Source organism: Gorilla gorilla, chromosome 16, assembly GCF_029281585.2.
Source record: "Gorilla gorilla gorilla isolate KB3781 chromosome 16, NHGRI_mGorGor1-v2.1_pri, whole genome shotgun sequence".
Taxonomy (NCBI): Eukaryota; Metazoa; Chordata; class Mammalia; order Primates; family Hominidae; genus Gorilla; species Gorilla gorilla.
The window spans coordinates 95,572,058-95,586,679 of record NC_073240.2 but is presented as its reverse complement, the minus strand read 5'-3'; the positions used below and the strand labels follow the sequence as shown (position 1 = coordinate 95,586,679).

Genomic DNA, 14,622 nt, shown 5'->3' with positions numbered 1-14,622 from the left:
TTTTCATTCTCCTCTCAAAATCCTTGCTCCTCACAGCTGCCAGAATAAACTTTTGTTAGTTTATATCGGATCATATCATTCCCTTAATAGTTTTCCAAATTTCTTCACCTGGCCCGGAAGCTCCTATGTCATCCAGTCCCACCTAAGACATGAACATCCTCTCCCCTGAGAGGTTTCTTTTGCTTTCTGTCTTCTCGTCCTGCTTGCTTTCTTCCAGACCTCTGAAAAAGCTGGGCGGGCCCTGGAACATTGCTGTTTCCTCATTTTCAAGTGCCTTTCCTTCATCTCTGCGGTGCCAACTCTTTCTCATGTCTCTATTTGACATCTCTGCTAGAACATCACTTCCTGCAGTATCTCCAGTCAGGCATCCCTTCCATAAGAATTAACACCACGTTCTTGACCTTAGCAGTAATTGAAATTAGACAGCCACTGGTTAAATCAGTCACTTCATATGAGGTCAGGGACCAATTCCTCTTTTCTACCATGTCACCAGGAAAAATCATAAGGTATCACACAGAATAGAAAAGGTATATTTGCTAAATAAATTTAAACGTTACTAAGAACCCACCCATTAATATGGAAGCGATTCCTCTGTTCATTCGTGGAATGTCACAAATGAGCTGAATTCATTCACCCTCACGGTGCCTCTAAGTTATAAACCACTAAGTCATCCATATACTCCCAAACTTTGCAATGGCTACAGTCCATGTTCTTTGGCAGGCAGTTGAAGCAGACGGCCTGCCAGAGGCAGATTTATGTAGTTTTTAATGTGTTTTTCAAAAGTTGGTCTTGATTTGGGCTTAGCTATCCATGAAGATCTCTTGAAAATTAAAAACGTTCAATCACGACTACTGAGCTTTCTAGAAATTGCAATTATAGCCATCCCTTTGAAAATAGGGCATCTTTAAGAGACGAAGTATTGCTATGGATACAGCTTCAAGAGACAGACAATTAAATGAAACCATAATATGGGCATGTGGTTGAAAACTCAGTGAACAATAACCGTGAGACTATTCCTCTTCTGACACAAGCAGTCTTAACGTTTCAAAACAAAAACAGCAATATAAAAAACTTGTAGTCATTATTATAATTTCCAGAAACAACTCAAAAGTCAGTATCATAGTACAAGGCAGAAACATTTTTACTCTATAATGTGGGGTCTAAGTGCCCTATTTTGGTCAACAGTTTGACAATAGCACTTTTTTGTATAACAACAACAACAAAAAGATGAACACGCCAAGCTATTTTATACTAATAAAACTATTATCCACATTATCAAAATGTCAAATTCAAGCACTAAAGTAGTTCAGTATGAGAATTTCTCTACCATGAAGCATATTTTTTTGCCTTCTTTTTAAGCACTCGATAGAAATAGAAACAAAAAGAAACATCTTAGAGTGGTAACTAGATTTCTAAAAGTGGCTGAAGAGATAAAAGTGGTTATCAGCTTATATGTCTAACATGATCTAAAATTAGGGAAATTATAAACAATATGTGAACAAAACAACCTATACAATTCTTCACGTATCAAATATACTCTAATAAAATGCATTTAATAAGGAATGGGAAATACATTTATTAAGCACAAAATATATATCAGGCACGTTCATTTAGGATTTGATTTAACCCTTAAAATACCCATAAGGACATGGAGACTTAGAGGGAGCCTAAGGCCAGTATGTGGGAGAACTGAGATTAACACATGGGTCTCTGCTTCTGTATATCTTCCATGTCATTAGACATAGGGATTAAAATGAGAGACAGCTACCATACAAACAAAAGGCAAAAACATGGGCACTAATTTTTATCTTCAGTGAATAAATCATTGAACTGGACACTGGTTTAGTTAAGGCTGAATCCAGGGCCCATGGAAAAGGCTCATGCACTTACCCAAGGAATGGAATATTTTACTGCAGTTACGGCTCAAATCTGTGTGGGGGACAGACCAAGAGCTCCTCCTAATGGCATAGCCAAGGAACCAGTGAACTGGAAATGCAACCCCCTGATTTTGAAGAAGGTCTCCATCTATTTCAAAGGTACACACCACCTCCTACACCTCATGTCCTGCAGTAGAGGAGCGAAGGCAGAGTGAAGACTGAGCCTTCTCTTAGGGATCACAAGCTCCCTAAGGGTGTGTCTGTTAACCAAGTGTGGTGCTCAATGAATATCTGTAGTCGATTACCAGAACTGCCCCCAAGCTGACTTTCCTGAAGTTGAGAAATACTTAAAAAGTGGTCGAGGAAGCTATATTGGGTTCTCTGGAAAGAAACAGTGGTTCTGTAATTAAATGTATCTTTATTCTCCTGGATCAGGCAATTGTTATGGTCCCCTAACATGCCTATTTATCAAATAAGTATACTTTATAATAACCGAGATTTCTCATCTGGAAACATATTTATTTTTCCTCTGATAGATATTTTGAGATTATGCTAATTTGGGAGTTATTTCCTTTATTAACAATGGAAAGAGAAAAGGGTCCAAGTGACACCTTTATTACCAAGATATCAAGAGGATCCAGATATATTTTGGAAACTTTTCATGATTGATGGCTGGGTTTTGTTTGTTTGTTTGTTTGTTTTTTTTAATGGCAAAGGGTGCCAAAAAGTCTCAAGGGTGAAATAAAAATCCCCAGGAGAATTCTGGAAGGCAAGCAACTCCAAATTGTGAGTCAAGATGATATTTCCAGTTTTGTCCCTCCATTGCCTCCTGATAATTCCCTAGCTTCTCATCATAACATATAGATTATTAGAATAATGGAAACATGAAAAATGAAGATGAGTGATATGGTTTGGATCTATGTCCCTACCCAAATCTCAGGTCCAGGTGTAATCCCCAATGGTGGAGGTGGGGCCCAGCAGGAGGTGATTAGATCACAGGTGTGGATCCTTCATGAATGGTTTAGCGCTATCCTCTTGGTGCTATCTCCTGATAGAGTTCTCACGAGATCTGGTTATTTAAAGTGTGTAGCATCCCCTATCCATTGGTCCTGCTCCTGCCATGTAAGACTCCTGCTCCACTGCTCTTGCTTTGCCTTCCATTAAGAGTAAAAGCTCCCTGAGACTTCCCAAGAAGCAGAAGCTGTCATGCTTCTTAGACGGCCTGCAGAACCATGAGCCAATTAAACCTCTTGTTTTATAAATAATCCAGTCACAGGAATTTCTTTATGGCAATGTGAGAACGGATTGAACAATGGGATTGTGCTATAAAAAGAGAGGATATTGAAGCCTATACTGCATTTTCTGTTGTGCTGTTATGTCACTTCATATCCTCCCACACCGAGCTAGGCGTGGAGGGCTGCTCTGATTGCTTTGTTGCTACTCTTGGCATGGTGAGTTAAAGTAAACTCCCCTAAGTTTCCAGTTCCCCTATTATGTAGGATTCTGAGTGGGTAGGGGGCATCCTGGGAGGAACAGGGTAAGGGTCATGAGTGTGAAACAGAGGGAGACTGAAGAATGGCCTCTTGCCTTTGGAACATCCTTTATGGGGAAGGAAGTCTCTTACAATAATTATTTTAGAGAATAAAACTAATAAAGAGAAAGCTTAAGTAACAGGAAGGTAGCTATATGAACCCACTTTTTGATTCTAAGAATGCTAAGGAAGAATCACTGATTTGGTGTGGAATCTTGGCATATGCATCATGCCAGTGGTGGCCATGATGGTTTCAATTCCTAGTGCTGAATTAACCCCAACACATTACAATCCTGGCAGCTTCTCAGCAGCATACTATCAATTATAATAAGGCTATCCTGAATAATCTGCACACATGTGCTGAGCAAACCAATATAGTTTCCTACTCTTCATTGGCTGATCTCTCTCAATGGGTAACATAGGTGTTGTCATGTGTACTGAAAGGTGACATAATCTGGACTGAAAAACATTTCAATTCTCTAACAATTTTCCCATTAACCCACTGTTTACTATATTCTCTTTTTACAGTTTATGAGATTAACTTTGTATTTTCTTTTGACAGTATTAATTTATGATCAGATGTGCTCCTGGGCAGCATATACCACAATTTTCTGTCTGGGCCTCTACTGTAGGTATGAAACCTGCCATACTGTCCATTTCTCAGCATTGTCCAGAATAAAATGTTTCTCTTTCTCAGTTAATCATTAGAATGCGAGTTGTTTTCTTCTTAAAATACCTGCATTTTAAGACTAGCAGTAGCTGAGTGAAGTATGTTGGTCTTGTCAAACACTACACACAGCTATTCACCTTGAGCCTCCAAGTACAATTTATCATTTGTTTCATGAATCAAGGCTGTGGCCTGGTTTACTACAAAAGTAATGACATCAGGCTGCATCACCTATTACTTAAAAATGTTAGGTTACACTGGGCATAAGGAATTTGTGAAGCAAATTCTTTAAAAAAACATTTGACAGGCTTTTCTACTACAATAACTGCTTATGGCTATCCACGTCTAACGTTGGCATAGACCCAAGAAAAAATAGCTTTTACCAATTTTAGAGAGACAGGCTCCAAAGAAGATAGATTACTTAAGATTCTTTGAATAAAGTCTTCTCTCTTGTACACAAATGTCAGAAACTCTAAAAAATGCCAAGATAAATATACATTTAAATGTATTAACAGATAGCTTCAACCACAATCAAATAGCATATTTATTAAAAAAGGCATAATTTTAAAACAGTATATATACCTTTTTATACATTACAGAATTAAAGACTTCACCATTTGTAAATATAATACTGGTAATATACACAGATTTAGGCTTATTCATATCTTTTAACACATTTGAAAATGTATACACTATTTTCCTTTATAGATAAAACAACTTTATGAGAAATAAATTCACCTTAGTATATTTTATTCTAATGTTCTAAAATACTAACATAGTAATGAGTATTCAATTTTTCCGAAGTTTAATTTCTTATGACTATATAATCATAACATCAATAACAACTCACAGGGAATATCCTTCTAATTTGATTCCAGTGGCTTGAATGACCTATATTTTCTTTTTCTAATGGTTATTCGAAAAGAGGTGGACGTCTTTAAAATTAGGAAACTACTGACCACAGAGGTTACCATATGCATTCACTCCTCCTCCAGGATGTGTGGTCCCTTTGCCCCCAAAACGGTAACTATAACCTCTGTATGGACTACTGCCAAGACTAATCCCTATGGACTTTTGCTTTATCAGGATTCCTGAACTTTAGGTGAAACTAAACTGAAGCATCATTTATTGTGGTTACTTCATGTTGTTCTTAGAAACATGCAATTACCACAAAATAAAAACATATGATAAAAGAAAAGCAGAAAGAACGAAAGGTTCCCTTTTGCACCATGTCTAAAATGACCATCATTCTTCAGAGAATGTCCCTGGTTATCCGGAGTAAATGCATTTTTTTTTTTAATTTGTGGGTGAATGCTTTACTCCCCTAGCAACTGCAATAAATGAACGCTCATTTATAAAGTAAGATGACTGGAAAATGGAAGGCATAGAGTAGAAATACTTATTTCTTAAATGTTCCTGGCACTGACAAAAATGGGTGGCTTTTCTGATCCTGATCCAATGACACTGTTGCGGTCTGTTTTATTTTTTTACTACATACTTTGAATTGGTAACAATAATGATAACAGCAGTAATGCCTGATCCCCACCGTAGGCCACGATCACTGACCTCTTAGAGGTATTCATTGCTACCTCACGGTAATGTGAATCCATTTCTTTTTTCACATAGAAAAGTTAAATTACAACTATCTGGAATAAGTCCACTTTGTAGCCCTAAAGCAGTGCCTTGGTGGGAACAACACTCTGGAGGATTCACACAGGAGCCTGACAATGTATAAACATCGACTGTGAGACTCAGTTCTAAAAACGAAGATCATTATGGTCTAAACACATGTTTAGCTAATGACAAGTCACTTTTCCTCAGTTCACTGTAGCAAGAATTTTCTCATAAATACAGATATAGTAAAACACCAGGGCATTTAGTCGAACCACACAGCATTATTTCATTTCTAACTACTGCTATCGTTATTGGAATTTGTTGGTACTTACCTTCATGCACTCCAAAACTATCTACTGAATACCTTGAACATAAAACAACAAGATGAAAACATTTCTCCCAAAATTATTCTTCCATAGAGAGGGTCTTTGCAAAGACTCTTTCTTCAGGTATCCTCTCCTATTCACTCTATTTTAATAGTCAAAATACTCTTTGGAGATGATACACTGGCCTAAAACAATCTTTATAAAAACTAGTTTTGGGGGCTTTATGGAGGTTACTTGATAGAACAGGTTAAATAAATTAAGTTTTTCAAAAGCGTTTCCCTTAGCCAGGTGTGGTGGCAGGCATCTGTAATCTCAGCTACTGGGGAGGCTGAGGCAGGAGAATTGCTTGAAGCCAGTAGGCGGAGGTTGCAGTGAGCCAAGATGGCACCATTGCACTCCAGCCTGGGCGACAGAGCAGGACTCCATCTTGGGTTAAAAAAAACAAAGGGTTTCCACATATGGATGTTGTTGTAAACAAGCCTTCAAAAAATACTCTTAATGCATTATAATCAGTCACTGGAGATTAAAATATATATATATGCAACTTACAGAAAGAATTTTTTTAAATGCTGGAAGGCATAAATGAGTTCTTGGGGCTGGAGACATTTCCTGAGAGAAAAACAACTGTGCATTCGAAAAGCGCTGTATGTAAACAATTACATGGAATTAAAAATAATTTTCTCTGGAAAACTCACAGGCAATTCTAAATGTGCTTTAGGGATGACAGAACCACTAATGTCAAAGGCACATGTGAAATGTTGACTGCTTTCATAAAATATAAAAAGAAAAATGTCTTAATTAACATGAGATTACAAACATTTGCAATAATACTAGTGAATATTAAGAGCAATCATCTGAGTACTTCACCTACAAGCCTCAAAAATTGTATCTTCTATTTGTCCCAAAAACCATTTTTGGATCTTCTCACTAGTCAGGATCATCTTATAGAGTAGTCATTTCTACTGCTTCATTTTTGAGCAGGGTGAGGAGACCTTTTTTTTTTTCAACTAAGTTTATATTTCCTAAAATTTCTGTAATATAATGCGCTGAAAACTAAAGTTCTCTTTTCCAATGGTTGAACTTCCTCAAACTCAGTCTCGGAAATTTAGAGGCTGTACGAATATAGTGAAATTGTTCCTGTCTGAAAGGAAGAAAGAGAGTAGCCCACATTCTAAAAATATGAGATATATATTTTTAAAAACCATGCAATCCTGAATCAATAGATAGAACCATGCTGTAGAATACTCTTTGTATTCATCAATTTACTTGGTAAATAGCATCTGTCATGTAGGCGGCTAAATTGTTAGTCAGCACAAGGGGGTAATTTGGCAATGAGTGCGGAGTCGCTGTCAGACACTGGCGTGTCTGGATTACTCTACGTGCAGGAGAGCATAATTCAGCACAAAGCATGTCTGCTTTGGCCTCTTTCTAAAAGTTCAAGTTACAGAAGCACCAAGAGAAACTTCCTATAAGACAATGTCAACTGCAAAGTGATCCCAGGGCCTAGGCTCTGGTCATTATTACGATGAGGTGCCAGCCAGATCTGACTTCTAGCTCAGATTTATGAACCATGTGAACCATTCAGCACAGAGAGCAGCAAAAGGCGAGAAGTCGAATCGCTGTCATTTGAGGTTACATAGAAAAGCTTGACCAACAACTTAATTTAACAAATAAAGAAGTTGTGACTCATACTCCACAAATATTTTTGAAGCTCAATAGATTTGAATATTACTGAATCAGCATAAAATCATTTGAAAGAAATAATTGTGTAAATAGGTGCTTTATGTGAAAGAAATTGCTCAAGTCTGCCTCTTTTTTGCTATGACTGTATTTGAAGGAGCATGACTGTTATATTCATACTTCTGCTTATTAAGCATTTTGCTTTGCCAGGAGATTGTTTCAAAGCAGGAAATAAATAAAGATAAATTAGAAAATGAAAATGTCCTGTACCTGAGAAATCTGCCGCTAAGAGATCTGCTGCCTTTAAAACCTTCACTTGTAGAATGCCGACGTCTTTCACATCTTTCAGGGAGTTCTGTAAGCACTGAGGGTTGAAAAGGTGATACAAGTGAAAACAGCTTTTTAATATACTACTTAATGTCATAAAGTCCTATAGGAAGTGCATCCTAGATTTATCTTCCTTTTTCTCATGAAATCTTTAAAAAAAATCCCCAAAAATATATTATATAACAGGACGGTTAGGCACTTATAGCAGCCAGATTAAAAGAAAAGTGACTGAGAATTAGTTAACTACAGCTTTAAAATAAACCAATTAGAAGCACATATAATCCACTTTTAACATCGCCCCCTGGTGATAGCATAGATGCCCCACCAGGAAAATGTGTGGGTAGAATTACATTGATACTCTTTTTCCCCCCTTCTTTCTCATTAATGCAACTTTAAATCACTCTGAAACACAACATTATTCTGACCTAGTTAGTACAAACTTTATGGATTCCAGAGGACTAAACTTGGACCCATCACAGATACTTATTACCACTCTAAAGAGAGTTGGGGCAGAAACAGTGAATTTTCTGGTCTGTTTTAGCTAGCTCATTGAATTAGAGATTAAGTATCTAGTATCACCCTAGATTCATATTTACTTTAGCCTTGAGTTTGTACTAGCCAAAGTCTGAATATATCTACTGCTCATTCTTAAGCACATATAGCAACATTTGGATGTTTATATACATGGCATCCTTAAGAAATTGTGCATGAAAGAGGCCAGCAGATAAACTCTCTTCTCCTGCCTCCAGAACACACCTACTGAAAAAGATACTGCCTCAAAACCTTTGGACATGCTATTTCTGTCATCATTAGATAGCTAAAAACCTGTGATAAACAGACCTCAAGGATTTACGAAAGGCTATTAAAATACTTGCTATTTAGGCATTTCAGGTAGAATAACACAAGCTTAATAATAGTTTGCCTAACTTAATATGCATCATTCCTAAAAACATTTGAAAGTTGTTTCTCCTCTATATTTTCAACCTAAACAAACAAAACAATTAGTTTTTAAACTAAGAGAACGCATTTGAAATGAAGTGCTTTTACAATTTAGAAGTGGAAATGCCTTTAAAGATGATCTGTCCTCATAACTTAAAAAACAAATCCAGGGGGCTGTAACTTGTGCTTTGAAACAGCATTCGTTCCCTCTAACGTGCTGGCTAGCTTGCTAGCTGAAGAAGCACTCACTATTTCTATTTTGACCATAGCCTCTTCAAACCTCTTTTCGATTACTACTCCTCAAATCCTAAAGTATTATTCAAAGCAGGCATTATGATGGTATCTAATGTTACTTTATAAACAAACAAAACTCCTCATGAATTTGGTAAATTTGTCAACTTATCCATTGGAAAGCTTGGGGAAAAGTTTTATTCTTCACCATTAAATTTTCATTTGCTTACCTAATCAGAGAGAATGTTAATAGTTGTGTCAAACCTTCTTCACAGTATGCCAGCCTCACATGCGCACTCTGCATTGACAATGAGCTATGTGGCTAGGTCTTGTACTCCCGAAGATAAAGAATTATTCAATTAATCAATACATCTACACAGTGAAGGATTCTGGAGACACTAAAGTTTATGCTGAGAATGATAGTGCCATTGAATAGGGATTCATCTTTGCTTCATTTTCATGCCACTTCCCTAAAACATGCTTTCCCTCTGTGGCACTAAAATAAACATATTGATTTATACAGAAGATAGGATAAAAGCAGAATGCAAATAAAGGCACCTGGAAAGCCAGAGTACAAAAAATAAATGAAGAGGACACAGCCATTTCATTTAAAAATGCTGAGTGGACTGTTAAGCTCATTGCAACTACTTAGGGGGAAATCACACACTGCTCTTATCATCCAGACTAGTTCAGAACAGCGGTTCTTCATGCCCAGCTAGTGTTATTGCTTTACAAGGCATGAGCAGGTTCTCACTTGATCCTAAGAAGTTCTGCAAAGGTATCCATAACATTGCAACCATTAATGGCTGGTAAAGTTAGTTGTGAACTCATATTAAAAGTCCTATTTACACACACACACAGCCTAAGCAGGAGTCTGCTTCCCTGGGGATTTCAACATCCCCCAAAGACTTGCTAAACGCTAAAAATTCAGAATCTCTTTTTGCCTTTTAAAATAGCAAAACCAACTCTTAATTCTACTGTCACCTTTTCGCTAATGCATTAACCCCTAAGTCTGATGTCTTGTTTTATGATGTACAATGAAATTTGGGACAAAGATCTCTTTTGATGTAGTTTTTCAATTCAGAGACTTTGTTTCAATAAAGACTTTGTTTTAAAAGAGAAGGTGGGAGGAGGGGGAGTGTACAATAAGGAAAAACACTCACATATCGCTGGGTAATCTGCTTTCTTTCGCTGGGGTCTGCTAAGGGGCAGACACACAGATCAGAGACGGAGACCCCCGCACAGGGTGTAAGTGTGACCAACATAAGGAGAGCCCCCAGACAGCTGTCCAGTGGCAGCTCCAGGCAGTTGGCTTGCTTCAGAGGGAGTGCCGAGATATCCACTTTACACCTAGAAAAGTTTCAGGAATCAAGAGAGAGAAAAGTGATTAATTCAAGGCCACTGCAGTACCTCCAAAGCACCTGGCTTTGATTTCATCGTCCCCCAAAACTCACTCTGTCTGGTCTTAGGTTTATTGAGCAGCGAAGGTTGCCCTAATTCATAATGCTCACTCCCAGCCTAACACACTCTAAAATTAAGGAGAGGAAGAGGTCCAGAAAATCAAAAAGAAGGCAGCATCGGCAGATGGAAAATGAAAAGAGAGGAGTGGATCTTTGCCAAATAAGGTCTGTAGAAAGATAAGATCAAAAATTAGAAAGAAAAAGTTTGAAAGTTTAAGCCTTATGAGTAAGCATGCTGTACGGCTTCCGTGGGCTGTGCCTTTTATGAGTAAAGAGAATAAAGGATCATGGTTCAAAACATGAAGGAAAAAAAAAAGAGACAAGAGAAAGGCAAGTGGGAGAGCATTAACGGAGAAACCGTTTTCTTCCTGATTAATGCCAACTGGCGAATTTTTATTTTAAAAAACACGTTAAGGTGTTTTCCTAATAGGCACAGTGCCACAGGGTTTCCCCAGGTGGGTTTCTTTTGGACAAATGGAGCATGAAGTGCTGTTGATTGATCCCATTTCAGCAGCTCTGCCAGGAAAGGCTGTACCCATCTGCTATAAATTGCATGTTTTCCGCCTCTTAACAGCCAATGTTCTGGGGATGTTGAAAACCTCAAACACATTTAAATACAGAAGCAAACACCAAAAAGGGGGACTGAGGTGCTAAGCCATTTATTTGCCTTAACACTGACAACTCTGGGTTTGCCTGGACCACACCTGCTCTGTTTATGTATGCAGGTGAGTGAAGTAGGTGGGGTTGAGTAAAGTGGGGCATGATATTCCCAGACATCATTTTTTTTTTTTTTACATTCTCCTTTACCCTCCGTAATTATAGAATAAGATGAATATTCAAGACTTCAGAAAAGGATGGAAGCACTGCTCCCCAGAATGAACAATAAGGATAGATTCTTACCCTAAGCTGTCAATGGACTTTGTACATTTGCAGTTAATTACAAATAGGTTAACTTACATACGATATAAAGCAATGGCAATTTTGAGCCACATGGCTATGTGGATGAAAACTTCCACTTTAAGAAATTTAAGAGAAAGCTAGCAATCACTTTTCCAAATAAATATGACATTAAAAGACTCTACTAGACTTTATTACAAGATTTTAAAATATTTTACATACCAATATGTGTCCATATAATTAACTTAAGTGGGCATTTATTTCCTATTTACCAAAAGTGACCCCAATTACAGGTGGGAGTGGCCATTAGAGCTTTTGCATGTAATAAATTCATCAAATATTTCTATGGGAGACAAATTACAAAAAAAGTATTTTTAAATAATCCTCTGATTTGAATCAAAACGATTTTTCTGTATCAATAGGGAAGCTTTTAAAGTTAAATTGCATTACTATCTACGAAAAAATAGGTTAATAAATATTTTTATTTCATAAGCATAATGTAAGTAGGAAATCAAATTTGCTTGGAAAGAAAGAAATGTCTATTGCCTTAAACCATTTATTTCTAGAAAAGTAGGTCCCCACAAATTCTTGACCAATATTGCAGTAATATTTCTACTTCGGAATACTTTGCTAAGCATTATTTTACACTGTTATATACACTTTCATTTAGTAAAGCTCTTTCTTATGGAAAGGTAAATAATACAAATTTGTAGAAATTTTCTCTGCTAATCACAATGTTACAAATTAACAATAGCCTATTGATGGCACGTTCTTTTTAATACCATTAATAATGGCAATTTATTTTTGTCCTTTAAACGTCTGCCTTTGGGATGGTGGTTTTGTTGGTTCTTTGAGCAGCCAAAATTTATTTAGATACAAGTGCTCTGACAGCTAATAATGTTTGAAGGTCAAAAATAATATATAAGTAAGCGCTAATAAAATTTTCCTTGGATAATTCAAAATGAACCTGATATTAATTCTAGAGTACTCTAATAACGCTGTGAGCAGTATTACCATAATTGGAATAACTGTGAAAATTTTCCTAGCGACTGTTTAAGTGCTCAACTTATTGGAACAGAGCAGTTTGTCAATTTTAAGTAAAAGCTGAACCACATACCAGACGAAATGCAAAGTAAATATTGGGTTTCTTCTCAAAATTACACATTTTCACAAGCTTTTCACTCATTTCTGTCTACTGTGAATGTTTTACACTTACGTTATTACAAAAAAATCAGTCCCTTCACTAGAATGAACACTTTCATGAAAAATAGCCATTTGTAGTTTAGATATTAGAGTCCTATGAGCAACAGGTTGAAGATTTAGGCAGCAGCTTAATGGATTTTACAGTCTTTGATAACTAATGAGTGAATCCAGCCAAATATTTACTTGTACTTTCTCAGTGACTAGAAGGAACAAGTTAAACTGATATATTAGCATCATGATATTAGCATCATGTCAATCAAAATTAAAACTTAGTCTTTCTGGACATGGGTTATGACCCAGCCTCTTAGAGGTCCTGACCCACCACATGAACCAGTATGTTCAGAATTAATTTAAAGCTACCATAGTAGGCCTCCTTTAATGATGACTTTTTATAAACATTCTGTAACTCTTCTACCCACCTGGTGTCCCCATTTATTTCCACATTCTGGAAGGAGGAGGAAAGACGGGAGACAGAAAAAATGTATTTCATACAAAACCTTCTTCAGGCCTCATATTTAACCTATTTCAACTCCAGCTCACACTGCTCCAGTTTTGTCATAAAGTTTGAAGGAGAACCAGAAGCTCTGGACATTAGCCAGAGACTGGGAGAATTATTTTCATTAACCCCAACCTAGTAAGAGGGTACTGCATTATCAGAAAAGCAACAGAATTTTTTTTAACAAGAAAGGCTTTTTTCCCTCAAATTGCAAATAATGTTAACAATAATACTCATCCAACCTCCCAAAAGAGAAATATCAAATGACCAAAATGGCTTTTTGTGTTTTTTTCTTAGGTTCAAAGACAAATGGACTAAAATTTAAAGTCTTTAAGACGTAAACATTCTATAATACATTAATCAAAGACACCTTTAACACGAAAAATCTCAAAAGAAGAATCTAGACTTCTTCTTTTTCATTAGTGTAACGGAGTCTTCTCTGCAAAAAATACTAAATAATCTGGTTGGGCTCTTATGTCTTTCTAGTCACTGCTGAAGACCAGTAAAATCTTGCTCTTTTCTGTCCTCTCTTTGGCTACGTCTTATTGGTAGGGTACAGGATTAGCCTTTCCCTGTTATGGGCAGGTGTGAGGGGCTAATAATTAAATATTTTTGGTTTGTGGGCCATAAGTTTTCTGTAGCAACTACTAAAATCAGCCCTTGTACCATAAAAGCAGTTAACAGACAATGTAAACAAATGAAGGTTTTTTCCCAAAAAAAACCTTTATTTACAAAAACGGGCAGCCACATGGATTTCACCTACAAGCCCTGGTTTGCTGACCCCTGAACTACAGAAATACTTGTAATTTAGTGGTGGTGAATTACGTCTTTTTTTTTTAATGTAAATTTTTTTAACTCACGACAGCTCAAGAAACGCTGGTCAAAATATCCAATGATCTGTTAGTTAATAAAAATGGATAAAGCAATAAAACCTATAAAAATTGCTCTCTTCTGATAGAAACAATATGGAAAACACGCACTCAGGGCATCTATATAAGGAATTCAATTAATGAGCATGAACCAATTAGGTCTGTTCCGGTGGCATCACATGACTTCACACACAAGGGGACTGAATGTCTTTGGACAGTCATTCAGAAGGTGCAACACACCGAGCCCTTCGGTGACCAGGAAATTTTTATTCCAACATCAGCTTTTTAAAAATGTAATCAATAGGAGCTCCACTGCAACAACAAGATTTACACGATGGAAATCAAAATAGCCAAGTCACTGCTGTGTTAGTGTCTAGGAAGGAACTCCCATAGCTCATCTGCAAGACATGGAATCCAGCGGCTTTGTGCCTTCACCCCTGCCCTCATCTCTAGCCTTATCATGTGACACCACTGATTTTTCCACTCCATCAAGGTTCTCGGAGAG

General features: G+C 37.0%; 1 protein-coding gene across 6 annotated transcripts in view; it reads right to left on the bottom strand.

The window, feature by feature from the left end:
• The window catches only part of MCTP2 (multiple C2 and transmembrane domain containing 2), a 262,809-nt gene that overhangs the window by 115,166 nt on the left and 133,021 nt on the right, over positions 1-14,622 (bottom strand). For all 6 annotated transcript variants that reach the window (XM_055364239.2, XM_063698858.1, XM_055364238.2 and 3 more), the window contains exons 11-12: positions 10,356-10,542; positions 7,966-8,059 (exon numbers count right to left, since the gene is read on the bottom strand). In XM_055364239.2, the coding sequence (XP_055220214.2) occupies positions 7,966-8,059; positions 10,356-10,542 (281 nt within the window). The remainder of the gene's footprint in view (positions 1-7,965; positions 8,060-10,355; positions 10,543-14,622) is intronic.